This window comes from Bos indicus x Bos taurus, unplaced genomic scaffold (assembly GCF_003369695.1).
Source record: "Bos indicus x Bos taurus breed Angus x Brahman F1 hybrid unplaced genomic scaffold, Bos_hybrid_MaternalHap_v2.0 tig00003881_arrow_arrow_obj, whole genome shotgun sequence".
NCBI classification, from domain to species: Eukaryota; Metazoa; Chordata; class Mammalia; order Artiodactyla; family Bovidae; genus Bos; species Bos indicus x Bos taurus.
Genome location: NW_020867750.1, coordinates 1 through 27280, shown reverse-complemented (window position 1 = coordinate 27280; position 27280 = coordinate 1). Strand labels below are relative to the sequence as shown.

The window sequence follows — 27280 nt, the reverse complement described above, 5'->3', positions numbered from 1 at the left end:
TGCCCACCAGTGTCTTCTGTCATATTCGGAGGAGGGTGTACAACAGAGTCCAATAGTCCTGTTGGAGCCGAGCTCCAGAACCGCCGGGAATTTATTACCGTTCGCTCACCCGCAAGTGGCAAAGTCCTCCCAGGGCCCCGAGGAGCAAGCTCACCGCAAAACATTGACGGATTTTCCCGAGTCAAGCAGCAGCGGCCCCCTCCCGCCTTTCCCAGCCCCCTCCCCTGCGCTACCCGTCTCCAGCACGACATCAGCCGCGCAGGTGGCTCAACTCCCGCGGTCTCCGGGCTGGTGGCTTCGCTGTGGCGAGAGAAGACAGAACATTTGCGGGGGCCCGTCCTGGGTTCGCACTCACCGCCCACTCCTCCGCACCCGGCTCCTGCTATCGGCGGGGCGCGGTCCTCGCCTGCCCGGTCCAGCCAAGGTCGCTTTCGAGCAGGTGGAAACCCCGAGAGAACAACCACAAGAGAAATCCTGAAACTCTCCTCGGGGTTTTCACTTTGAATCGCTCTTTCGAATCTCGGCCGACGCCTCGTGGCCCCGGCTCGGGGGAAGCTCGGCCGGCGGCGTTCGGAGAGGCGTCGCTGAAGCGGGGATCCCGGGCGGGCGCCGAAGACGGGCTCCGGGCCGAGGTGCTGCGCTCGGGGACGGCGCCCCTGGAGGCCCGCCCGGTCGGTGAGTGAGTCTTTGTAAGGAAGTGCCCAGGGTTGCGGGGTGATGACCGGGCTCTTTCTGGTTGTCAGTCTGGGCGCCGCCGCGGTGCCTTCGGGGACCCACGAGCTGGGACGAGGCCCGGCCAAGGAGCCACGGGCGATTTCTCCGTCCTTCCCCCGGGCGAGTTTTCAGGCGCTCTGGCTCCGCCCCTCTCTTCTCTACCATGGCATCTTGGGTTTCCTAAATCGATGTCACCCTGGCCACCTGTCCAGCTGCCCCAAGTCAGTCCTTCATGGATGGCATTCCTTACAAGGGCAGCTCAGTTAGAACTGGACATGGAACAACAGACTGGTTCCAAATAGGAAAAGGAGTACATCAAGGCTGTATATTGTCACCCTGCTTATTTAACTTCTATGCAGAGTACATCATGAGAAACGCTGGGCTGTAAGAAGCACAAGCTGGAATCAAGATTGCCGAAGAAATAGCAATAACCTCAGATATGCAGATGACACCACCCTTATGGAAGAAAGTGAAGAAGAACTAAAGAGCCTCTTAATGAAAGTGAAAGAGGAGAGTGAAAAAGTTGGCTTAAAGCTCCACATTCAGAAAACAAAGATCATGGCATCTGGTCCCATCACTTCATGGGAAATAGATGGAGGAACAGTGGAAACAGTGGATAACTTGATTTTTCTGGGCTCCAAAATCACTGCAGATGGTGATTGCAGATGTGAAATTAAAAGACGCTTACTCCTTGGAAGGAAAGTTATGACCTACCTAGACAGCATATTGCAAAGCAGAGACGTTACTTTGCTAACAAAGGTCCGTCTAGTCAAAGCTATGATTTTTCCAATAGTCATGTATGGATGTGAAAGTTGAACTGTAAGGACAGCTGAGCGTGGAAGAATTGATGTTTTGAACTGTGGTGTTGGAGAAGACTCTTGGACTGCAAGGAGATTCAACCAGTCCATCCTAGAGGAAATCAGTACTGAATATTCGTTGGAAGGGCTGATGTTGAAGCTGAAACTCCAATCCTTTGGCCACCTGATGCAAAGAACTGACTCATTGGAAAAGACCCTGATGCTGGGAAAGATTGAAGGCGGGAGGAGACGGGACAACAGAGAATGAGATGGTTGCATGGCATCACCGACTCAGTGGACAAGAGTTTGAGTAAACTGCAGGAGTTGGTGATGGACAGGGAGGCCTAGCGTGCTGCAGTCCATGGGATCGCAAAGAGTCGGACAGGAGTGAGCAACTGAACTGAATTGAAGGAACAAGAGCGTTGCGGTCTCCTGTAACCAGCGCACGTGGGCGCCCAGTGTAAAAGGAGGGTAGGCTGCTTTACAGGAAGGCAGGCAAGTGAGTGAGGGAGCAGGCAGGAGTCCCCACCCAGATCCGGCGGTAACCTGGGCGGGGCCTGTCGGCGGAGGAGGCGCTCAGGCAGTCAGAGCAGAGGCGGAGGTCCAGGCCACAGCTGCCGGCTAGCGGGAGAGGATCGCGGGTTCTGACTTGGCAGCCTCGCACTCCTGCAAAATTGGGATCCAGGTGGCAAAGGGAGAAATGGGTGGCTCCAAGAGCAGTCTTGGCGTCCTCGTTTTGCTTCTGATTGTGTTGTTGAGCGGGACGTCCAGCGGTGAGTTCGGGGATGAACCTGCGGGGGAACGCGAGGAGGTTGGATGGGTTCTGACCCGTAAAGGGGATGGGGGTGGTGTCCGTGGGGCTTCGCGAAACTTCTTGCAGCGTGTCGCCGCCGCCCCCTCCTCTTTCCCTTCCCTCGGCCCCTTTGCTCCTCGGTGGCTCCTCCCGGCTTCTTGCCGGCTCTCTGGGCCAGAACAGGGGTACCTTGGGTGTAGTAGTAATGCCGGGAGTTTGGGAGGTGACGCTGGGAGAAGAGGGGGCTGGGACGCGGCAGGAAGTGCGGTTGAAACCCCCCAAGGGTCCAGCCCGCCCCTGGGAAGTGGGAGCCCTGGAGCAGGGCCGTTTGGGACCAGTCAGCCTTCCCGGGGAGAAGGGACCTAGACCCACCCCGAAAAGCACACCCTCCCGCCCCGACCTGTGCAACAGAGACCCTTCTGGTCGCTCCATCTCCCGGCCCTTGAAGGACCAGCGCTCTTTCCCGGCCGTAAGTTATAAATGCAGAGCAGACCCGGGTGCCCAGGCGGCGGCGGCGGCCGCGCCCTCCCGGCTGAAACGTGCTTGAGTTGCTCTTGTCCGAGCCGCAGCTGCTGGCTCCACTCCCGGCCCGTGGACTCCGCGGCGCGGCTCCTCCCCGATCTCGGGGCTCCGCGGCGCGGCTGCATCCGGGACCACCGAGACTCCGCGGTGCGGCTCCACCCGCGATCCCGGGGCTTCGCGGCGCTGCACCTCTCAGATCCCCGAGACTCCGCGGTGCGTCTCCACCCGCGATCCCGGGGCTCCGCGGCGCGGCTCCTCCCGGATTCCCGAGACTCCGTGGTTCGGCTCCTCTCCGAACCCGAGGCTCCGCTGCGCGGCCCCACCCGTGATCCCCGGGCTCCGCGGCGCGGTTCCTTCCCCGGCCCGGGCTCCGCGGCGCGGTTCGTTCCCAGATCCCGGGCTCCGCTGCGCGGCTGCACCCCCGACCCCTGGGCTCCGCGGCGCCGCTCCATCCCCGACCCCGGAGGCGGGTGTGAGCCTTTTCCTGATCAGGGACCAGGTGCCCTGGCTCATTGGTTTAGATGCAGAACTTTTTTTATTAGAGATGTGATCTTGTTGGACACTACGTCTATCCTTTAACCTGTTCGTACCCAGCGAAACAGATGTCCTGCCTTTCACTTGGCCTGCAGACTCCAAGTTGAATATAAGCAGGTTTCCAGGTAGACAGTTTCATGGACCTGCCCCAGGTCAGCATTTCTGCTTGTTGGGGTGGGGGTGCGAGTAGCAACGGGGTGGGGGTATTTCCACGCACTGTATCAGTGATTTGGCTCTAGCTCTCCTTTTCTGCAAAGTAGATGATGAGGTTATGATACTAAATGCAGCTCAACTTGACAGTAAATTCTTCAAAAACTTCCCTTCTTCAAAAATTTGAAAAGAAGGAAAATGTGCTACAAAAAAGCAGAACTATTTATGATCCTGTTCATGCAGCTCCAGCTTCTTCTACCCGTGTGTTTTGTATCAGCACAGGGGTTTGCCCTGCAGTTATATTTCTTGTAGTAATAATATTAGCTGTTTTGCACCTTCACAGTATGACAAGAATTGAACTGGAAGACAGCATCAGTGTCCAATAGTTCCCAAGGGTTGTCTCAGCCATGTCTCAGACATGTTCCATGTCTGAGAGGAGACACACCCAACAATGGTACTTCCATCCCATTATCCTACCTTGTGGGTGGGTAGAGGAGTGTCTTGAGAAGTGCCCCTCTTTTGGAGGCCAGAGCTAAGCTGAAGGATATTGAAATATCCAAGGAGAGGATAATTCTATCCATGGAGAGGATGTACTCCAAGAAGGTAGTTTAGGGCGTATTTTCCATGGGATTTATGTAGATGAAAAAGATCCAAATAAAGAACAGCAATCATTTGTAAAAACAGAGATTAAGCTTCTGAAATTCAGGTGACAATACTCCCTGAACGTTGCAAGCTGTGATATCTTCATCACAGGAATCTTCCTCCTATTTCCCTTGTGTGTATAGAAGATAGAGAAAACCCCTGGTGATATTGCCTTACATGAATTGGGAGAATCCTAAATAGTTTTCACAGCATTGCAAATTGTGTGTCTGTGTGTGTATTAGTCAGTCAAACTCTTCTGTCCAAGGAATTCTTCAGGCAAGAATAATGGAATGAGTGGCCATTCCCTTCTCCAGGTGATCTTTCCAGCCCAGGGATCAAACTCGGGTCTCCTGAATTGCAGGCAGATTCTTTACTGTCTGAGCCACCAGGGGAGCCTGCAGTACAAATTAGTAGAGGCCAATAATCCTCAGGCAATTTCTCAACAGGACCTGGTCCACAAGGTCAGATTGCCTGTGGAATGGATTACCTGGTCAGAAGAGAAGCCCTCCACAAAGACCTGGCTGCGAGGAGCTCTGCCATTGATGACAACCTCAAATTAAGAGTACAGATAGCCCCTCTCCAGAGTCTTGTTCCCCATGGACTCTCACTGTCTGGAGGACAATTAAAACGTGGGATCAATGGATGGCTCATGAATGTCTGGTTAAGAATGAGGTCTCCAGACTTCCCTGGTGATTTAGTTGCTAAGACTCCACACTCCCAATGAAGGGGCCCGGTTCGATCCTTGGTCGGGGAACTGGATCCCACATGCTACAACTAAGAAGTCAGCATGTTGCAACTAAGAGTCTTCATGCTGCAAAAAGATCCCAAGTGCCACAACTAAGACCCAATAGAGCCAAAAAAAGATAGATACGAAAAAAATAATTTATTTTCGTTCTCCAGGGTTAGTGATGTGTGGGCCTTCAGAGTGATAGTGTAGGAGCTCATGGTTCTGGATCAAATACCCTACACGGATGTCGACTCTTTAGAGATATGAAAGAAGGTCATCAAATAGCCCAGCCTATCAACTGTCCTGATGAACCATTTGCTGTGATGGCTTGTGCTGGGCCTTAGATTCGGAGGAGAAGCCCAGTTCCAGCAGCTGGCCCAGTGTCTCACAGGGTTCCATGCAGCCCTGGGGGTCTGTGTCTGACTGTCCTCTCACAGTCCCCCAGCATCAGGGGGACGGTGCCTGCTGAGGCCCACTTGGAGCCGGACAGTCACATACATCACCCAGCACCGCAGAAGCACATTGTCTTCCAGAACACTGTGCCTTAGCAATGCCATAGCATCTGAACTTTCTAAGACAGACTTAATGATGTGGAATATTTCCTAGATATCACTTTCATTAGGTTGAACTGAAAATGTTTGTATAAATTTTTTGACCAAGAAAGTTTTAAACAGTGTTATAAAATAAATAGTTTTTAAAATTGTTTCAACACAAATACTTGGACTAGCTTAGTGCCAAGTGCTTTTTAGTTTTTACTTCATCAAAGTAATGTAGTTGATTCACCCTTGAATGTGCCAGGCTTAGTTGCTCAGTCGTGTCCGAGTCTTTGCGACCCCATGGACTATACAGTCCCTGGAATTCTCCAGGGTTGAATACTGGAGTGGGTAGCCTTTCCCTTCTCTCGGGGATCTTCCCAACCCAGGGATCAAACCCAGGTCTTCCACATTGCAGGTGGATTCTTTACCATCTAAGGCACCAGGGAAGCTCAAGAATACTGGAGTGGGTAGCCTCTCCCTTTTCCAGGAGATCTTTCTGACTCAGGAATTGCACTGGGGTCTCTTGCATTGCAGGTGGATTCATTACCTGCTGAGCCACCAGGGAAACCCTTAAGTTTCTTTCTTCTTCTTCTTCTTCTTTTTTAATATTTATTACTAGTCTTGGGAATTATTTGTCTAAAAGATAAAATACTTTGTCTTAGGAAAAGAAAAGTGAAAAAATGCTGTTGCCTTGTACAGGAAAAGGCAGTGTTGGAGGAAGAAAAAAGATAGAAGGAAAAAAAGAGGAAAATACAGTAGAAACAGAAACTACTCTTTCATGAAAAATTGCCTTTTTATTTTATTTTTTTAATAAAGAGGGGTTCTGCCTTCTTACTTTGGGGAAAGTAGCAGCAGAATTCACTGAAACATCTTAAATTTGGCAGATCCTAGCATATGGCACCCCACTCCAGTACTCTTGCCTGGAAAATCCCATGGACGGAGGAGCCTGGTAGGCTGCAGTCCATGGGGTCGCTAAGAGTCAGACACGACTGGGAGACTTCACTTTCACTTTCATGCATTGGAGAAGGACATGGCAACCCACTCCAGTATTCTTGCCTGGAGAATCCCAGGGACGGGGGAGCCTGGTGGGCTGCCATCTATGGGGTCACACAGAGTCGGACACGACTGAAGCGACTTAGCAGCAGCAGTAGCAGCAGCAGAAGCAGCATTTCTCAGAGCCAGACGTGGATTTGGGGCAGGTCAATAGTAAACAATGGTGATTTTATTTATTTTTACTTTCTGGAAAAGGAGATAACACATTCCAGAAGGTGCAATCATGTTTTAAGGTTAATAATACCTTTTACCACACCTGCACAGAATGGGTGCCTGAGTTGTGTTGGGTAAAAAAAAAAAAAAAAAAGTAGACAGATTTTGTGCTTATCTTCAAGGCTGGCTTAAGTATAAAATGGATTTTTAAACACACTTGAACAAATTAAAGAATTCAATTTATTAAAAGAAAAATTACATATGCATTGAATGTAAGGCTGTCAGTGCCTAGCCATTGATCAGCACCTCCCTGGAGTCAAAGCTCCTCCCAGACAGCTCAGGCTGTTACAAATTGAAGCTGGTTATGACTCATATGCTACCACTGGTGAAGTTAACAAGTGGTGGAAAAGGAGAAGCTGGTTTGTTCAGGAGCCCTGGGAAATAGTGACCTAATGTTTTCAGACCGCCTCCAAGTTTCCAGGTTAGAAAGGGGGCAGAGGTGGCGGCTGCGGGCGCATCAGCGTCTTGAGCACAGTCAGGGTGGTTGGCACAAGGCGAACGTTTGTGCACCACCAAATTATGGTTCCAACCAGTCTGGGGTTCTGCGTGTTTGCAGCCAGCAGTTTTTATGTGCTGGAGGTCTGCTTTCTGTAGAAACAACTTGAGGCTTGTGTCAGCTCTTTGTTATCTTTCAGGGAACTGATAATTTCATGACACTGCTATGTGGCTGGTCACAGTCTAAATTGTTACCAGTTTCCCAGCACAAGGAGTATTCGTTTCTCCATCTTCACATATTCTAATCCTTAACTCGTAAACCACTGTTTTGAGACTCACAGGAGGCCTGGCTGACTGAAACTTTTCTACAAACAAGAGGCAGACAGAGACCATGGGAGGCGGGGGGCAGGTCTTTCCCACTAAGGTCCCCTAGAGCCCTTTTGGTTACAAGACCATTTATTACCCACTTTTCCATGGTCCCAAGAAGCCCAGGGCCTCCAACAGCTTCCTATCTCTTGAAGAGAATCTAAACATGCCCTCTCTCAACTGGCATCTTATCCCTCTGTCTGATAATTCACCCAGCAAAACCCCCGACCAGACCCCCAGGACCTAACTTAGGAGGGACAGGAACAGGGTCCCAGAGTATGACACAGGGCTCGAGGGTGAAGCTGGGCATCCCCACTTCTACCCTTTGGTCCTACATTCATAGTGTCTAGGAATTGGGACAGCAGCAGCCTATAATGGTTATTGATTAAGGTAGGAGTTGACAGATTTTTTTCTGCAGAAGAAAGTAAATCTCGAGGTCTCTTTAGGCCATTTGGTATCTGTCTCTGGGTGCAAAAGGAGCTTCCGTATTTGTGGAGCAGCAGGAGCCAAATATAATGTGTAAATCAACTGAGAACCAGACTTGTCCACTGTCCTGGTTTCTGACCCCAGTAATGAGTGACCCATCCCGTAGAGAAGCATCCAAGAGCTGCCTCAGTTGTCTGTTTATGAACCAGAAACTTACCGTGTCCTGCCTTGTAGCTTCTGGTGGTGGGACTGTGATAGGAGTGTGGATCTGGCTGTTATGGGCTAATGCGCCACCTCTGCTGTAGTCTGGCTTCCTTGGTTCAAGGAGCCATAGGGGATACTGCATGAAGCCACAGGTGTGAGCAGGGGATAGTGGCCCTGTGTCAACTCTGGTGTCAGGCCTAGGTCACCTGCTGGCACATCTTATTTGTTCCCTGTGGGCCCTGGTTATGCCAAGCCACATAATCACTTCTATCCTATGACGGCTGGCCTATCTGAACTAATGGTTGGGGTTGGTGAACCCAGATCATAATGGGCAACTCTGACATTCCATGACCAGAGGCCTCATCTCTGCCAGGCCCCAGGACCATACCAGGAGCCGCACTGAATGGTATGGGCTTTCTCACTGCAAGTGGTATGTCCTTTCTTCAGGACACCAGGAGTCTGTGTTGTGAGCCTCCAAGTAAAATGCCACCTACAGCATGTAGCACCTTTCTGAACACAGGAAGCTATGATGTCACCGGTTCTGTTGGGTCATCTGCCCAAGAAGCAGGTCCAGCCACACTCATCATTCATCAATTGTGACTGCTTTTGTGCCAGGACAGCAGTTGCAGCAGAGACCTAGGGTCTGTGAAGCCTGAAATGTGTCATATGTACCATTAGAGGGAACCTAGGACCTCAGTGGTAATTCAGTGGAGATAAGATAGGGACCACAGCTCTGCAGGCCTAGAGAGATTGTAGGTTGGTACTCATTTTCATTATTTCCTCCAGGAGATGATACTGTCTCCATGTACTATCGGGGGATGGGGAGTCAGGGTGAGAAGAATGAATGTGGAATCCACGACTATGGTACCTCACCCATGGCAGTTTACTAACAACACAGACTGTGCATTCATGTCAGAAGCCCAGGACGTGTGCAATGGACACTGAGTGGACCTGTGGACCCAGAGATAACCACTGTCAGCAGGACCTGGCACAGGTGTCTATTAATTGCCTGGTCCTCAGAGCATTGCTTCACAGCACGGGGGCCATGATCATGCTACCGATTCCTATGTGTGGTGTTAGTAACACACTGGGTCCCATATGAATGTGGGAGTAGTTTCTCCTTCTGCACTTCCAGTTCAGTTCAATCACTCAGTTGTGTCTGACTCTTTGCCACCCCATGGACTGCAGCACGCCAGGCTTCCCTGTCCATCACCAACTCCCAGAGCTTACTCTAACTCATGTATATCGCATTAGTGAAGGCATCCAACTGTCCCATCCTCTGTCGTCCCCTTTCCTCTGGACTTCAATCTTTCCCAGCATCAGGGTCTTTTCCAATGAGTCAGTTCTTCACATCAGGTGGCCAAAGTATTGGAGTTAGTTGCCCCAGTAAATAACCGTGTGGCTCATCGGGAGAGTATGGAAGGACTTCTGCACTTGCTGTGGTGATGAAAGGGCCGTCCTCACTGGGACGTGGCTTCTTTCTCTGGTGATGCCTTCTGAGAAGTAGCTCAGTTCTGGAAATTTTGGTAGGGATGTTTGGTAGGGATGGCTGCTTTCAGCCTACTGATCATCCAGTCTTGTGTTTGTCTCTCCTTGTTTTCTGTCTCTCAATCAAGCAGTTTGCATCCAGGTTCACTGACCATCTCTCTGCCTCTAGGATCACCCTGTGCTATGAGCCAGCATTGTACTCTCTGCAGTCAGGCCCTGGCTGGCATTGGGACTCTCTAATCACTTTCAGCTTCCCTGATAGCTCAGTTGGTAAAGAATCCACCTGCAACACAGGAGACCCCAGTTTGATTCCTGCGTCTGGAAGATCTGCTGGAGAAGGGATAGGCTAGCCACTCCAGTATCCTTGGGCTTCCCTTGTGGCTCAGCTGGTAACAAATCCGCCTGCAATGCGAGGAGACCTGGGTTTGATTCCTGGGTCTGGAAGATCCTCTGGAGAAGGGAAAGGCTACCCACCGCAGTATTCTGGCCTGGAGAATTCCATGGACTGTATAGTCCATGGGGGTCACAAGAGTCAGATATGACTGAGTGACTTTCACTAATCACTTTGACCGTTGTACCAACTGTGCTCCTGACATACAACACTCCACCTGGAATCTGATCTTTCCCCATTTTCCATCCCTGTTCCTGCCGGAAGCCCACAGGAACACGGTCTCCTACCACTATCCCTGATTGCCAATAGTCATCCTTGAACTATTGGAGATGCTTCTCATCTGTGCTTTCCTCTCAGGCTCCATGGAGTCCATCAGGCTTTCCCATGGCGCCTGGTGGCCTGGACACTTTCCTGCCCTTTCATACCATGTCCCCCTGGCAGATGATCCCCTCCTCTACCACCTGCCTCAGAAGTTCTGGATTTTCTCTTTCATGCCATGTGGGCCAGGCCTTTCTCCAGGCTTCCAAGACCCATCCTAATGGGAGATCAGCAGTGTCTCCCCGGCCTTGCTAAGTCCTGTGACCCCTAGTTGTGAACTCTCCCTTCACCAACTTGGGGTTCTGTGCTCACCCGTCACCTCTTTGCCCCTCTCCCTGTCATCCTGCTTCCTCAGGAGCATCCCCTCAGGCTCCCCATCTCTCACAGGAAACGGGGTTAGATTCTGACAGTCCTCTGTCATCTAGGCTTTTCCTGCATAGCAGCCTGGCACGTCTCTGCAAAGGATGCTGGGAACAGACCTGGTGGACAAGGGGACACACCCAGGATGTGTGAAATTTGCCAGGCAGGGGACTTCTCCTTCTCCACAAGGAGAGGAGGGGCACTGGCTGTGTGGTGTGTGTTGTGGGGTGTCATGGCTCTGTCAGCCCAGCCCTGCACTTTACTCTGCTCTCACATAACTGGGGGAAGGGGCCTCAGGGTCTTTTTCCCCAACCTCACCCTCACTGTGTTTTGCCTTCACAGATGCTCATTCTCTTTCCTATAATTTCACCATCGATCTTCAGCCCAGAGATGGTCAGCCATGGTGTGAGGTTCAAGGAGAAGTTGATCAAAAGGTCTTTCTCTCCCATGACTGTGATAGAGCTAAGATCAAGTCCATCAGTCCACTGGGAGAGGAAGTGAAAAGTATGAATGCTTGGGAAACACAGACTGAGGCACTCAGAGGCATTGGAGCCTTGCTCAGGAAGCAGATGCCTAACGTTACACTGGAGAAACTCATAGACAAGGGTGAGTTAGAAAGTCTGAATGCAGGAGGAGTAGACTGGGGGCTTAGCTGCATCCACTGTTTTTGGGTAAAAAAAAAAAAAAGGATATTGTCCTTCCCTAGTAGTCCAGTGGAAAGAGCAGCTGTTGCAGGAGAGACCAGGGCCAGATTAGCTGGGCCCAGGGGAGGTGGACCCAGGTGGGGCAACGAATCTGTCAAGCTCAGAGGCTGAGCTCTTTCTTTTCCTCGGTGGGGTCAGGCCTTCTGACCCTGCAGGCCAGGATGACATGCTGGCGAGAAGACAACGGACTCATCAATGCATCCTGGCAGTTTGGCTTCAATGGACAACTGTGCCTCCTCTTTGATTCGGACAGTGGATGCTGGACAATGGTTCATTCTAAAGGGAAGTGGATGAAAGAGAAGTGGGAGAATGACAGAGCTGTGACGGACTTCTTCAAGAAGGTCTCCATGGCAGACTGTCAGTGCTGGTTTCAGGATTTCTTGCTGCACTGGGAGAAAATGTTGAAGACCACGGGTAAGTGAGAAGAGTAGGAGAAAGTGGTAGTTCTCTCAGGGTGACATGGACCCACCCCTCTGTGTGTGTAAATGATCCGTCAGAGGTGAGCTGTCCTGGGAGAACAATGGCCCGGGGATGCTCTGTCATCCTCCTTCCTCTTCCAGCTCCTGATGTCTCTCTTCACAGCACAGGCCTTTGGACGAGTGAACATGGATTCCCACGGATCCTAAACATGAGAGCATCTCTGTGATCCCAATCTCCTTCTTACTGTTCCCTCTTTCCAGAATCTTCTTTCAAATGTCACCAATCTTTCTTCTGGAAATCTGTCAATACCACCTCTGCTGTCAACTCCTGAGGACTCCATCCTCAGGTCACTGTCTCTGATGTCACAGCAGGACTGAGTGGCTGTGTTGGAAACCTTGCTCCCCCATTAGCTGTCAGAGCCCCATGAAGACTGGGCTCCTCCCTTCCCCCCATCTCACCTGAGGATCTATCTCAGGGGCCTCCATGTGATGTGTGTAAACTCTCTGCACAGTAGGGGTACCTGGGTCAGGGGGGCGAGCAGGCATGTGCTGAATTTGGGGTCTGGACAAGGGCTTCACTCTTACTCTCCTTGCAGCATCACCGACCACGGGACCCTCTACAATGCAGCCCATGGCCCCAGACAGCAGTTACATCATCTGGATCACCACCGGGGTTCTCGCCAGTTTGGTCATAACGGCATCATAATAGCCTGTATCCATTACAAGAAGAGGTACTGAGGGCAGAATTCAGAGGGAAGGCAGGGGCACAGGGCCTGGTGTGAGGCCAGGGAAGGTGAATCCCAGCCAACCCCTGCCCCTCCGTGAACCTCCTCATCCTGAAATGAGCCGGTGAAGAAGACCCCATATCACCTGAGAGCAGAATTCGGACAAAATCAGGCCTCAGTTCTGAAAGGTCCTCACTGTCAGATGACAGTGGGAAGTGAGGGGTGGCTGGGGCACGGGAAGGCTGAGGGCCTATTGATGCTTAAAGGGTTCAGCCAAGTCCCCTGACTGAGCACAGACTGCTGGCTGGCAGGGCCCCTGGTAGGTGGTGTGAGAACAGCAGGCACTCAGGGCGAGGGCAGGACTCACGGGGGCTGAGAGCAGCATGGGGGCTCCACATGATGTGTCAGCAGGGAGGGGACCCACCCAGGGGGCCAAGATGAGAGGGGCCGGGCTCTCATCCCAGGAGGAAGGGGTGGGAAGGCCTTTGCAGACCCAACTCCAAAGGCCTGTTCTCACAGGAAGTGGCCTGGGTCATGCAGGTAAGGCAGGAGCCCCACAGCAGAGACTGTGGGAAGGGCTGAGGCCAGGCCTGTGTTCCTGGAGCAGCAGCAGTTGTGACTCAGCCTGTGGCCTGCAGGTCACCAGCCTCCTGGGGACCCAGAGCCTCCATCACTGAGCGGCCCTGCCTTGAGCAGAGGTGCCTGGGGATGGTGGGCCTGAGCTGGGGTGGAGGCGCCCAGCTGGGGGTACCAGGAAGAGATGGGGAGCAGGGACCCTGGTCCTGAGAGCTGTGTGTGCTGCTGGCTCAGAGGCTAGAGGGGAGCAAAGGAAGGAGGTTTGCCTGCAGCCCCCCAAGGCTGTCAGGAAGCAAGGCCCCTCCTCCCGGACCTGCTCCCTGGTCCTTTAGGCCCTCTTCGGGGAGGATCCGGACCTGAGTAAAGGGAGCAGATTGATTCCTCACTGGCTCTAGTCCTGAGCCTAAGCAGGGGGTGACTCTGTGATGCAAGAAGGAAGCCAGGAGGTGACAAGAAGCTGCTGGGCCTGGGGTGGGGGTGACGGTGGAGGACATAGGGGCCCCTCAGTGAGGGTGGGACTGGAGGGGGGGTTGGGGAAGGGTAGCCCCAGGAAAGTGACAGGAGTTCCTCAGCCTCCTGGACCAAAGCCTCTTTCTTTTCTGCAGGAGACGGTGCTCCCAGGAAGCGCGACAGGTGCTCTGTCTGCCTTTCTCTTGCTCTTCAGTTTAGATCCAGGAGATCAGACCCCATGAATCCTGAGTCTGTTTTCTGGTTACAGTGACACAGTAGATGCATCATCTCATGGGCTTCATCACATTTGGGGAAATCCCACTCAGCGTCTTAAAAAAAAAAAAAAACAAGCAATTTATCACCACTTCCTCCTGGTGCTAAGAGATGGAATTTCTACACTGAAATGCTCAAGTCCTTGAAGAAATCTCCACAAACAGGACATTTGTCATCGTATTCTAGTTTGTGGATAATTAGACTCTGCCTCGTGACCTCATTCTTGCGAATGATATTGCAAGAAAAATACCATCTGCTATTACAGGACTCAGGGATTCTTTCTGTGTCTGGAGAAATCACCTCAGCCTATTTTCAATAGAACAAAGTTTTATTTATGACTGTTTCCCTTAATAATTTATCACGCTTAGTCGCTGTGTTAGTGGCTCAGTCGTGTCCAACTCTTTGTGACCCGGTGGTCTGTAGCCCGCCAGGCTCCTCTGTCCATGGGATTCTCCAGGCAAGAACACTGAAGTGGGTTGCTGTTTCCTTCTCAGGGGACGTCTCCAACTCAGGGATTGAACCCACGTCTTCTGTGTCTCCTGCCTTGACAGTGGATTCTTTACCGTCTGAGCCACTGGGGAAGCCTATTTGTTATGCTAGTGCTATTTAAATAAAAATCTCAGTACTCCAGGAAACTTGAAGTATTTAAGATTTTTGTTTTCTAACCCCCAAGAGAGGTCATGACGTGTCACCCTTTGTCCATCTTGTGGGATTCGATGTCCCTGGCGATTCTGAGGACACATGGTCTGAGAGGACACATGCACCCTGTGTTCACGGCAGCGCTGCTCACAGTAGCCGGGACCTGGAAGCCACCTACACGTCACCCACAGATGAATGGGCAAAGAAGATGTGGGACATATACACAGGGCAGTATTACTCAGCCTCAGAAAGAATGAAACAATGCCCTATGCAGCAACATGGATGGACCTGGAGAGTGTCATATTGAACGACATACGTCAGACGGAGGAGCAGAAGCACCTTCTGAGGTCCTTCACACTCAGAATCAAAAACGTCGTGATACAAGTGCTCTTACTTACAAACCAGAAGAGACTCACAGACTTAGAGAATGAATTTATGGTTGCAGGGGGAAAGGATGGGGGGAAGGGATAGTTAGGGAGTCTGGGATCAACATGCACACACTGATTTATTTAAAATGGATAACCAGCAAGGACCTACTGTATAGCACATAGAACTCTGCTCAATGTCATGTGGCAGCCTGGGTGGGGATGGGAGGGGAGTTGGGGAAGAAAAGATGCATGTATGGAAGTGAAAGTGAAAGAAGGTTAGTTACACAGTCATGTCGGACTCTTTGGGATCCCATGGACTGTAAGCTGCCAGCTCGTCTGTTCATGGAAATCTTCAGGCAAGGGATACTGGAGTGGATTGCCATTTTCTTCTCCAGGGGATCTTCCTGACCCGGGGATCGAACCTGGGTCTCTTGTATTGCAGGCAAATTCTTTACCAACTGAGCCACCAGGGAAGATAGAGACATGTATGTGTATGTTAAATCCCTAGCCTAGCTTCTTTGTATTGCTCATTCAGGACGCCTGCACTCCTTTCTGGGTGTATATTTCCGCCTTGCTTCCCTCTTAAATAAACGAACTCTTTCTGTATGTCTCCAGTAATAACTTTGGTACCTGTTTTTACAGTTTTTGCCTCCTTCAGTTCAGTTCAGTTCAGTCACTCAGTCATGTCCGAATTTTTGTGACCCCATGGACTGCAGCACGCCAGGCTTCCCTGTCCATCATCAAGTCCCGGAGCCTACTCAAACTCATAGACTTTTCAGTATGGCCATTCTGATCAGTGTGAGGTTCCTTGAAGGGGGAAGGAGAATAAATGTCAGAGAATGAGCAGTAAGAGCTAAAGCGTCTCGGCCCCAGGATCCAGGACACCTCCTGGGCAACAAGGACAGCCTTTAGGAGACAGAGCAGGTGGGTGTGCGCAGGCCTCTCATTGCAGTGGCTCCTCTTGTTGCAAAGCACCGGCTCTAGTTTGCCTGGGCTTCCAAAGCACATGGGTTTAGTCGTCCTGTGGCATGTGGGATCTTCCCTGACCAGGGATCAAACCTGTGTCCCCTGCATTGGCAGGAGAATTCCTATCACTGTCCCACCAGAAAGCCCCCGCCACATCTTCTTTATCCATTCATTTGTCGATTGTCATTTAAGTTGCTTCTATGGTGTCTCAATAGCTCAGACCGTAAAGAATCTGCCTACTATGCGGGAGACCTGGGTTCAGTCCCTGTGTTGGGAAGCTCCCCTGGGGGAGGGCATGGCAACCCACTCCAGTATTCGTGCCTGGAGAATCCCACGGACAGAGGAGCCTGGTGGGCCACAGTCCATGAGGTTGCAAAGAGTTGAACACGACTGAGCTACTAAGCACACACACATTCTCCTTCCCCTGGTGGTGTCTAGGCCCTGGTTCCCACCTCTTACCCTGGGCCCACAATTCTCCAGCTGAACAGCCTCAGGTTCTGAGTCCTTGCCCCATGTCTCCCCCAGGGTCTGGGTCTGTTCTGAGCAGGCCTTCAAGGCATTAATTTTCCTCCAAGAGAAGCAAGGGTTTGGCCTGTTATTGTCATAATGAAGGAAAGTCTGTTTCTCCAATGCCTCTGTGGAGCCTCCATCTCATATCAGGGCTGGAGTGACAATGAAGTTGTAGCCAAGTTAAGTGTCTGTGAGAGAACTCATGTGCTAGCTGGCATGGGGAGTGCTGGCTCACTCTTCATGTGCCCCACAAAATTCATCTGTTGCAACTTTGGCCCTGAATGTGATGGTATCAGAAGATGAGCGTGTGGGAAATGATTGATGTGTTCCTTTCAATTCAGTTCAGTCTCTCAGTCATGTCCGACTCTTTGTGGCCTTGTGGACTGCAGCACGCCAGGCTTCCCTTTCCATCACCAAATCCTGGAGCTTGGTCAAACTCATGTCCACTGAGTTGGTGATGCTTTTTAACCATCTCATCCTCTGTAGTTCCCTTCTCCTCCTGCCTTCAATCTTTCCCAGCATCAGAGTCTTTTCCAATGAGTTCTTCACATCAGGTGGCCAAAGGATTGAAACTTCTGCTTCAGCATCATTCCTTCCAATGAATAATCAGGAATGATTTCTTTTAGAATTGACTGGTTTGATCTCCTTGCAGTCCAAGGGACTCTCAAGACTCTTCTCCAACACCACAGTTCAAAAGCATCAATTCTTTGGCACTCAGCTTTCTTTATGGTCCAACTCTCACACCTATACATGACTACTGGAAAAACCATAGCTTTGACTAGATGAACCTTTGTCACCAAATAATGTCTTTGCTGTTTAATATGCTGTCTAGGTTGGTTGTAGCTTTTCTTCCAAGGAGCAAGCATCTTTTAATTTCAAGGCTACAGTCACCATCTGCTGTGAGTTTGGAGGCCAAGGAAATAAAGTCTGTCACTGTTTCCATTGTTTCCCCATCTATTTGTCATGAAGTGATGGCACCAGATGCCATGATCTTTATTTTCTGAATGTTGAGTTTTAAGCCAGCTTTTTTACTCTCCTCTTTCACTTTCATCAAGAGGCTCTTTTGTTCCTCTTTCTTTCTCCTGTAAGGGTGGTGTCATCTGTGTATCTGAGGTTATTGATATCTCTCCTGACAGTCTTGATTCCAGCTTGTGCTTCATCCAGCCCAGAATGTAGTGTGATGTACTCTGCATATAAGTTAAATAAGCAGGGTGACAATATACAGCCTTGATGTACTCCATTCCCGATTTGGAACCAGTCTGTTGTTCCATGTCCTGGTTCTAACTGCTGCTTCTTGACCTGCATACAGATTTCTCAGGAGCGAGGTCAGGTGGTCTGGTATTCCCATCTCTTTAAGAATTTAGCAGAGTTTGTTGTGATCCACACAGTCGAAATAATGGGTGAGAACCATTGTAGAAAATGACCCTATGTTCCCTCCACCCTTCCACAAGGTGAGTGCACCGTGAGAAGACAGCCCTCTGTGAACCAGACATCTTCCAGTGCCTTGATCTTGGACTTGCCAGATTCTAGAACTATGGGGAAAACTTTCCTGTTGTTTATAAGCCACCCAATGTATGGTTACTTGTTATAGCAATCCCATGGGACTAAGACAGGGAGGAAGGGCGCTCTCAAAAGCCTGGTGTCTAAGACACGGGGTTCAAGTCCCCTGAAAGGCAGGACAGGCAGAGGGGACCCCAGACTTAGTGTCTTTCTACCCTTCCCCCATCCTCACTGGTGTCTCCATTTAACCCCTGATGTTCTGTAGCCGCTATGGCTGAGGACTTCCCCAGGGTACATGCTGATGCCAGTACAGTAGCCCTAACACACATTGGGAGAGGAATCAGCTACATGGAAAGGAGAGTGCCAAGGGCAGGACATGTGAAGAAAAATATGTGACCCTGTCTGAATCCCGCAGTTAACAACCCTAGATGAAAAAACAAACCATCCCGTGGAAAGTAGTGGTAAGTACTAGGGCGACCTCTTCAGAACAGCAGGGAGGACTTGGCAAGGTGGGCATTGGCTCTAGGGTTTCCTGAAGGGGGGCCAAGGGGTGGTGTGGGAGGGGTGGGGTGGAGTGTGGTTGGGTTGGTGAGGTAAAGGGAGAGGGAGTGGGAGGGTGGGGGGAGGGAGGGTAGGTTGCATTTAAAAGCTGCTGGGGAGTAGTCTCTAAGGTCACAGCTCAGGCTCCCAAGTCCCCACTTTTCTGTGGAAGCTGCTTCTGCTCCCTCTGGACAGAGTCCAGGACACATGGGCCATGAGTGTCTGAGGGTGGGTCCAGGGGTCTTGCCATGCAGGCTCCTGGCTTCCCAGCTGAGCTGCTGGACAGACCTGGGAACACCTGTGATGAGCGGTAAGAGATGAGGGAAGGTGGGGAGAAGGGCGAGGTGGGGAGGAAGGAGTTGGGGGACAGTGAGGGGTCTGGGCCTGGAGAGGTGGGAGGGGCGTGGTGGAGAGGGTTGGGTCCCCTCGTCCACCTGTTGGGCCCCCTACAAGAGTCCCTCCCCCTGAGCTTAGTAGGCAGGGGAGGGATTGAAGGGAATCCTATTGCTCAGAGGCTCCAAAGTGAAAGTCACTCAGTCAGGTCCAACTGTACAGTCCATGGAATTCTCCAGGCCAGAATACTGGAGTGGGTAGCCTTTCTCTTCTCCAGAGGATCGTCCTGACCCAGTAGTCGAACCGGGGTCTCCTGCATTGAAGGTGGATTCTTTACCAACTGAGCTATCAGGGAAGCCCCAGGCTGACTAGAAACTGAGGGAGAGAATGCAGTTCAGCCCCTGGGCCTGGGGGAGGCGTCAGCTGGTGAAGGCAGGTGACCCCAGTTGACACCTGTCACAAGGCAGATATTCTTGTGTGGTGTTTCAAGCTAAAAAAAGAAAGTACATGATAGGGGGTATCAGCTTCTTCCCTGTCCCTGCCAGTTTTTGGTTCCCTTGGAACCTTGGGGTCCAGGCCAGAGGGTCCAGGCCCAGAGAAAGGAGAAGCTGGGGAGCCGGTCACCACTGAGGCCTCTTCAGCAACAGTCCTGACACACTGCTCACCCCACACTCTCCATGCACACCTGTCTTCCCACACTTCAGCCCCCACAGTTACACACACAAGCCCCCTCGCCCTCACGCTGCCCTCCATCACCCACAGCCCAGCCTGACTCTCCAGCCTCCCACACAGCCCCCTCACACACACGTGTTCCCCACATAGGCTTCATGCTTCTCACTTACACTCCTTCCACCCTTGTGCACGTCACCCTTCCTGAAATTTTCCATGCAGGTCTCCTCACACCCCCTTCCCTCTGTGCACACCCCATCCCCCACCCTCCCACACACTTTCTTTCACACACAAGTGCCTGCTTGCCTGCCCCACTGGCTCTCCACTCTCTGCAAAGTCACACCGCGTTCCCTTCCCTCAGGGACCCTGGCTTCCTCACACTGTCTGTACACACTCCTTCACACAAATTCCACACAGAAGGCTCCCGTCTACTTCCACTGCCATCCAGAAACTTTCCCCTCACAGCCATTTCCCTTCACTCTCTTCCTCCTCTCTGGGTCCCCCAGGGCATCCCCCTCAGGGCCCTCTGCATATGCATACTGTCTTCTCCCCTTCTGTCCCAGGCTCAGCTGTCCACAGTCACACACATACACACACATCAAGGTTCCCTACATTCTCACACACCAGTTGTGGCTGCTCCCCACACATCCAACACACTCTTTCCAGCATTCCCTCCCTCTCTTCACATTCACCTTCCTATCACAAATTACTGGCACTGCCCCACACACACCTAAGTAGGAAATGGCAACCACTCCAGTATTCTTGCCTGGAGAATCCCATGGACAGAGGAGCCTGGAGGGCTACAGCGCACAGGGTCACAGAGGCAGACATGACTGAGCACCTAACACAATCACTCCTCTCTTCTGCCCTCCTCCTCTCACGCATACCCTCTCTGTCTCTCTCTCTCTCTCTCTCTCTCACACACACACAGTCACCCTGACCAGTTCTCCCCAAGATACTGGGCCTTCCAGCTGCCGCAAAGCCACACACAGCTCGGGGTGGTTCTGGGAAGGGGCTGGCTGCCAGGACTCCGTCCCAGGGCCGAGCAGGGATTTTAGGTCTCTGTCTGGGTCCTACCTGGAAACGTGCCGTCTCCTTTTTAATGCCCCAGCCCCATATCTACAACTACTCAGCAAACGTGCTCCTATTGGCATACAGCCCCGAGCCCTGCACGAACAGTCACCTTCATGCGTTGATCAACCTAAAATGAACGTTTGTGTGTTGTGCTAAATAGAAATCCTCTTTTAGTTACAGGATCAGCCAGTTCTCCGCTGTCACGTATTGAGCAGTGTACCCTTCGCTGGTATTTCTTTCCTCGTCTACTAGGTGTCTAGAAGTCTACTAGGTGTCATGTTTCTAGACGTCCCTGGGTCTGTTTCTTGGCTCTTCTCTAAAACTGCTCTCCTGCCTTCCTTCTTGCTCACCAGTTCCCTTTGTGCTGGGAATGCAGTCTAAGCCCCCGCAAGCTTGGATGGGACAGTGAAGTCTTCATAAAAAATTACCACAAACTCTATGGCTTGAAACAACCAAAATTTATTCTTTCAAGATTGTGAGGGTTAGAAGTCTGAAATCAAGCTGTAGTAGGGCCCTCTTTGAAGGCTCTAAGGGAGGCTCCATCTTTTCTCTTCCTGACTACTGGCGGCTGCATGGAGAAGGAAATGGCAACCCACTCCAGTATTCTTGCTTGCAGAATCGCCATGGACAGAGGAACCTGGTGGGCTGCAGTCCATGGCGGCGCAAAGAGTCGGACACGACTGAGGTACTATGCACAGCACTGGTGCTTGCCTAAACCCTTGGCAGTGCGTAGCCCCAGTGTCTATTTCTGTCCTTCCATGATGCTCGTGTGTCTTGTTTTCCTATATCCGTCTCTTCTTTGCGTGTCCACATTTCTTTCAAGGCGTGCCTCCTGGTAAAGGCACCAGTCTTTGGATTAGAGCCCAACCTAATCCACTCTGACCTCACCTTGGTTGGATTACATCTGCACACACCCTATTTCCAGGTGAGGTCTCCTTCACCTAATGGTAGGACTTCAACACATTTGAGCCCCTAAAATAAAGGAGTTTCAATAAACATTCATGTGATTCTCACTGGGCAAAAAAGGTACAATGTATAATTGAATTCTCTGCATCACTGAATATATTCCTGACAGGAGAAAACTTCAAGTTTGTCTAGACATGAGTGAAAACTGAAAGGTTAAAATTTTTCCGATGTTGTCTTCTTCTCGTCCTGGTATGAATGTATGAGCTCAAACATCTTCTTTGTTTGAGCATTGTTTTTAGGTGTTTCTGAGGTCAGCAGTGTTCTCTGTTAGCCAGTTCAGTGCAGTCGCCCTTTCTAAGTGGGAAATATTAATCCAAGAGTTCATTCTCTTCAGTTTTGTTGTGCATGAGCTAGTTTAGAGCACCTGATAAGGGTCCATCTAGGTTGTGGATAGTCCTTTAAATAATATCTTTTCCAGTATGCATAATTTCCTGGTTGTAAGTCATGGAACATCTAATCTTCATCCATAAATTATTGAGATAAGATTTAGAATCAAGCTTAGAATGTCTTTTTAATAATTCGATTAGGGGCTTCCCTGGTGGCTCATTGGTAATGAATCTGCCCGCCAATGCAGGAGACACGAGTTCAGTCCCTGTCAGGAAGATCCCACATGCTGCGAAACAACTAAGCTCATGGGCCACAAATACTGAGGCTGTGCCCTGGAGCCTGGGCGCTGCAGCTACTGAGCCTGTGTGCCCCACCTACTAAAGCCCACAGCATAGAGCCTGCGCTCTGCTACGAGAAGTCATCACAGGGAGCTGCTCTTGCACCGTAACAAGAGAGCAGCAAGTAGAGAAAGCCCGCACACAGCAGTGAAGACCCAGCACAGCCAAAAATAAATACATCTTAAAAAAACAATTCAGTTAAACTTCACAATAATGTAACACAACAAATAGGAGTACCATAGCGTATATATTCTTTTGTGTTCAGCACTTGCCTCTCAACTCCTTTTTATGAGGCATCTATGGTTTTACTGCGGTAATGTATTCTTTATTTATTGTGTTATAGTGTTCCATTCCTGGCTATATCACACTTTATCCTTTCTTCTGTCCTGGATACATTTTTACACATTAACATGTTAGTATGTTAATACATATATTAACCTACATGATAATTCAACTGGTAGCCTCATACTTTTGTGTCATGACATCTAGGCAGTTAGCACTTGATTGCGGTTTCTGCATATGTATTAGTCTGCTAGGTCTCTAAAGAAAAACTACTTTTCTATACTCAGAACACCAAATATGACACCAAAATGTGGGTTTTAGAAACTCTGATCCAGGAACCAGGACTCCGACCAAACGTACACCTCCTATTGTACCACAACACAGACTATAACCACACACCACCGACTGAGTGGTTTCAACAAGTCTTCCTGGAGGTGAGGATTTTATCACATGAATTAAGAAGAACATTCAGCCCATAAAAGCATGCGGTAACTTAACTATACATGAAAGTGAGTGTGAACACCTAAATTATGTCTCATTAAATCACACAGTATATCCCTAATGCATTATCTTCTTAACAGAATTTAAAAAATGCCAACCCCCGCCCCCCACCCCAATTTCACCCCACATGAAGGCAAGTCTGATGGAAAGAATAGCATTGGAAGTTTTAACTGATTGTGAGCAAATATTTGACTTTTGCAAATCCTCAAAATGACCAAGTCAATACATCTTAAGGGCCCATCAACAGTCCTGGAAAGTGAAGGAATTCTTAAGCATAGGCTTCTTTAGCTTCTTGTTAAATCCCACTCTGAGTAGAAGGTAGTATATTAGATCAACAGCCAGACTGTCATCAAGGGTCAGTTTTTGCCACCCAGAGTTGGTTTAACATTGTACCTTCTCATAGTCCAGGGAGAAACATCCAGATGATGGAATAGCTGTTAGAACCACTGGGGAAAATGTTGAGCTAGAGAATGCTACCATCAGAGAACAAAAGGTTTTTTTCATCAAAGGGCTGGGAAAGCCTGAGTAAGATCTCAGGACAACACCCCACCCCACCACATCTACATCTTGTACCCAGGGCCCCCAAAGGAGAAGACACTTGTCTTCATCCCCACTCCCACTGCACTGTCTGCTGCCCACACCAGCCTCTTCTACCCCAACAAGAGAGTGGTTCCCAACCCTACAGGGAAGTGTGGGGGCCCAAGACAAAGACAGAACATCATCTTGGTAAAGATGGTTCCAGTGGACAGGGGCTTGGTGAAACCCATGGCTCACCTCTCCCAAGTCCTGACCAGAACAAACCTGCCTAGGAGCCAGAGGCCGGCTGGCTTCTCACCTGCTGTGGTCCCTGATTTCTTCATAATATTCATGACGATGAAGCAATTAGAACTAACTGGGTGATGATCAATAGGATAATGCAAGAGACCAATCGGATGGATGCAGACTGGCTGATATCTGGGGCCATTATTAGCGGTTCTAAAATGAAAAAGCAAAAGCCTTGTCAAATCTAAGAATACACCTTCCTCAGCACCTGCTGTCCTTAGCACATGTTCCCCATATAGTTACTGACTCATGTGAAGCCACTCTTCAGGTCCGGGTATGGAAAGATTAATGGGCTTGTGCTCTGTCTTTGTGGAGCTAATATTTCTCCCGAGTTGTGTTAGTCGCTCAGTCATGTCCGACTCTTTTGCGAGCTCATGGACTGTAGCCAACCAGGCTCCTCTGTCCCTGGGATTCTCCAGGCAAGAATACTGGAGTGGGTTGCCATTTCCTACTCCAGGGGATCTTCCCAACCCAGGGATTGAACCCAGGTCTCCTGCCTTGCAGGCAGATTCTTTACTGTCTGAGTCACTGAGACAGCAAATGTCCATCTGATTATCTTTCAGGTGGACATGTTTACTATGAGGAGTCCTTTTTGAGGAGGAACACAATTGGGGCACTTAATTCTGTCTGGGAAGGGATAAGGGCTTCATTAAGTGACATTTGAGCTGGTTAAAGGATCAGTACGACAAGAGGGAGAGAAGGCCTGGAAACATAATGCGTATATAGGTTTGGGGACCATCGAGCAGTGCCTGGGGTCTTGGTTAATGAGGAAGGGGGCTCCTGTGCTGAGGGAGGTGGGTTGGGAAAGGAGGATGCTGGCCAGTTCTGTGCTATGCCCATCACTGACTCTCCAGACAGGAAGTCCACCAAGAGATCAGTCACTCCATCCATCATCACATTTTCAATTACACTAACATATGTGCTCATATCCACACATGAAGGCACTAGACCTTTGAAGAGAGCTGCCACCTCCCCCACACCCACTCAGTTACCTGTGGGCTCTGGGAGCAGCATCTTCTCCAGTGTTTCAGGAATTCCCTAAGCCAATAACTGCAGTCTCCTGTTGAAATGGTCCTGAAATACTCTGCCAGTTCCTGGTTGTTCTCCCACTCCTCCTTGATGCCTGTGGCTCCAGGATCGATGACTGTCCAGGTTATGCTCATGGTGTCAAGGAGAAGAGCTGTCCGTCCATTGAGGCTGAAGTGCAAGGATGCACCAGAGCATTGCTCGGCTTCACGTTGACAACACAGCTTTACCTGCAGGGTGGGAGGACCTGTGCCCCCCATACACAATGAATCTTTCTGGACTCTCCACAGTCCATCCTCCCCAGTCACTCAAGTGTGTCTGCACATCTAGGGGCTCGTGATCTTCTGACCATGACCTGCCCCATTTTACCCATCAGGTCCACCGGGTCTCTAAGGCTGGATCCTGTTCAGTCCTTTCATAGGAATGCCCTCCCTGCATGCACTCTTTCTCTTGCTGTCTCCAGCTCCCACCCCCTTCCCATACTTACCCCTTGTCTCATTTTTGTCCAGTTTGATGACAGGCAGGACCATCCTGAGCTCTCTTCCTGCTTCTATCAGCGTTTGGCTTATTTCAGTCCACGCTTTCGTGTCGTTTACCTCCTTTCCCAGGAAACCCAAAGGTTTGACCTTGTTGCTGGCACTATCATACCTGAGGAAAGGCTTTGTGTCCACGGAGCCCTGGACTTGACACCAGGCTGGCCAGGTCTGGACTGAGATTTGACAGTGAGGTCAAGGCACAGAGAGTGGGCATCTGTGAGAGAAAACCACAGTATGGCTGGGAGTTTCCTCCTCCAAGGGCCTGGTTGCAGAGGGAGGGGTCTCTATCCCGATCCCCTCCTCTGCTAAATCCTCAGTCCTGCCTCAACCTGTAACTGTCTGAGCTTTAGTTAAACATTTTGATGCCAACCGTGGATCGTTTCTGTCCCATATTACTATTAGCAGGAAGATTTATCTGCTATATGGTGCTCAGGCAGTAAAGAATCTGCCTGCAATGCAGGAGACCCAGGTTCAATCCCTGGAGAAGGAAATGGCAATCCACTCCAGTATTCTTGCCTGGAGAATGGACAGAGGAGCCTACAGAGTCCATAGGGTGGCAAAGAGTTGGACACACCTAAGTGACTAAGTATGCACATGCCAGCTTGTGAGGCAGCAAAAACAGAAGACAGTGTCTGGTTTCTAGAGACTTAAAATCTATCTGAACAGATAAGACTTTCAACAGAATGGGAGAAGGATGCCATAGGACACATGCCACATTCACGATGGGTCCCTAGTCATCAGGAAGGTTTTACTGCAGTAGGAGGTAGGACTTGCCAGGAGAGGGAAAGCTGCTATAGGAGCACAGGCCCAGGCACCATGCCTTGGGTGGGGTCCTGGAAGGCAGGGTGTCACCTCCTGGGCAGCCAGTCCAACTAAACCACACCCTCACCATCCTAAGAGCAGGTGGACAGGGGCCCACCAGGGTGGAGCCTCCTTCCCTCCCCATTTTCTCATGTCCCCTCACCCACCCAGATGCCCCAGATCCAGGACACTCACTGCCAGGAGTCTTCCTGGCTTCTATCAGCAGCAGTATCAGCAAAGATGACTGCGGTTGTGCCAGTGACATTCCTCCCTGCAGTTTTAGGAGAGTGACCAGCAAAAGGTAGCCTGGGGTGTGTCTATACCTCTGTCTACTGGCAACACCCAAAGTCTTCAGTCCTTAGACTGAGGAAGCCCTGTTGAAAAACAAGAAAAATAAACACTTATACCCAGGAAGTATTTCTTAAGTTCAAATGTAATTACTCATTAAAAAAAAAATACTCATGACATTACAAAGCCAAATTCCACTTTGAATAACTATCCTCTCTCCAAAACAGCCCTTTCTGGTGTGAGCAAGAAAAGCCCACGTTCTGTTGGCTCTTCTGCTCATTCCTTGAACACTTCCTGCTCTAATCTTTCTTTGAACTCCTCCTCCCGCACCCCCACCCCACAGCCCGCTGCCATCTCCTGCTCAGTTATCCCTTCTTTCTTTCTTCTCCACTTTCCACTTTCCATCTAAACTCTCAACCTTCTCTGTAATGATAACTTTTCACTACATGTTAGTCACTCCAGTCGTGTCCGACTCTTTGCGACCCCATGGGACTGTAGCCCGCACAGGCTACTCTGTGCATGGGATTCTCCAGGCAAGAATACTGGAGTGGTGTCATGTCCTTTCGTTAATCAAAACCAGCAGCGGCCGACCCCACCAGGTCTGTCATCAATCGGAGGAGGGTGTACAACAGAGTCCAATCGTCCTGTTGGACCGAGCTCCAGAACAGCCGGGAATTTTTTATATTACCGTTGCTCACCCGCAAGTGGCAAAGTCCTCCCAGGGCCCCGAGGAGCAAGCTCACCGCAAAACATTGACGGATTTTCCCGAGTCAAGCAGCAGCGGCCCCCTCCCGCCTTTCCCAGCCCCCTCCCCTGCGCTACCCGTCTCCAGCACGACATCAGCCGCGCAGGTGGCTCAACTCCCGGTCTCCGGGCTGGTGGCTTCGCTGGTGGCGAGAGAAGACAGAACATTTGCGGGGGCCCCGTCCTGGGTTCGCAGCTCACCGCCCACTCCTCCGCACCCGGCTCCTGCGATCG

General features: G+C 50.6%; 1 protein-coding gene, 1 long non-coding RNA gene and 1 pseudogene across 3 annotated transcripts; 2 read left to right on the top strand and 1 right to left on the bottom strand.

The window, feature by feature from the left end:
- The first annotated feature begins 2074 nt into the window (after positions 1-2074).
- LOC113889175 (UL16-binding protein 3-like) lies at positions 2075-13942 on the top strand. 2 transcript variants are annotated; one of them, XM_027535977.1, is made up of 5 exons: positions 2075-2284; positions 11012-11275; positions 11512-11787; positions 12389-12523; positions 13699-13786. In XM_027535977.1, exons 1-4 carry the CDS (start codon positions 2212-2214, stop codon positions 12496-12498), a joined length of 723 nt encoding a protein of 240 aa, XP_027391778.1. In that variant the 5' UTR covers positions 2075-2211; the 3' UTR covers positions 12499-12523; positions 13699-13786. The 2 variants fall into 2 exon arrangements, with proteins under 2 accessions (XP_027391778.1, XP_027391777.1); XM_027535976.1 differs by lacking the exon at positions 12389-12523 and having other exon boundaries at positions 2078-2284; positions 13699-13942.
- LOC113889174 lies at positions 3642-5446 on the top strand (annotated as a pseudogene).
- A 9165-nt stretch (positions 13943-23107) lies between the features above and the next one.
- On the bottom strand, positions 23108-25324 carry LOC113889176. The gene is made up of 3 exons (XR_003510165.1): positions 25165-25324; positions 24644-24924; positions 23108-23804 (listed from the first exon to the last, which is right to left on the bottom strand). It is a non-coding gene; the product is annotated as an uncharacterized LOC113889176 (long non-coding RNA).
- Between the last annotated feature and the right edge of the window lie 1956 nt (positions 25325-27280).

Coding starts and splice junctions, on each gene's coding strand:
- LOC113889175 (XM_027535976.1), top strand. CDS start 2,212: ATGGGTGGCTCCAAGAGCAGTCTTGGCGTCCTCGTTTTGCTTCTGATT. Junction 11,276..11,511: donor GGAGAAACTCATAGACAAGG/GTGAGTTAGAAA, acceptor CGGTGGGGTCAG/GCCTTCTGACCCTGCAGGCC. Junction 11,788..13,698: donor GAAAATGTTGAAGACCACGG/GTAAGTGAGAAG, acceptor TCTTTTCTGCAG/GAGACGGTGCTCCCAGGAAG.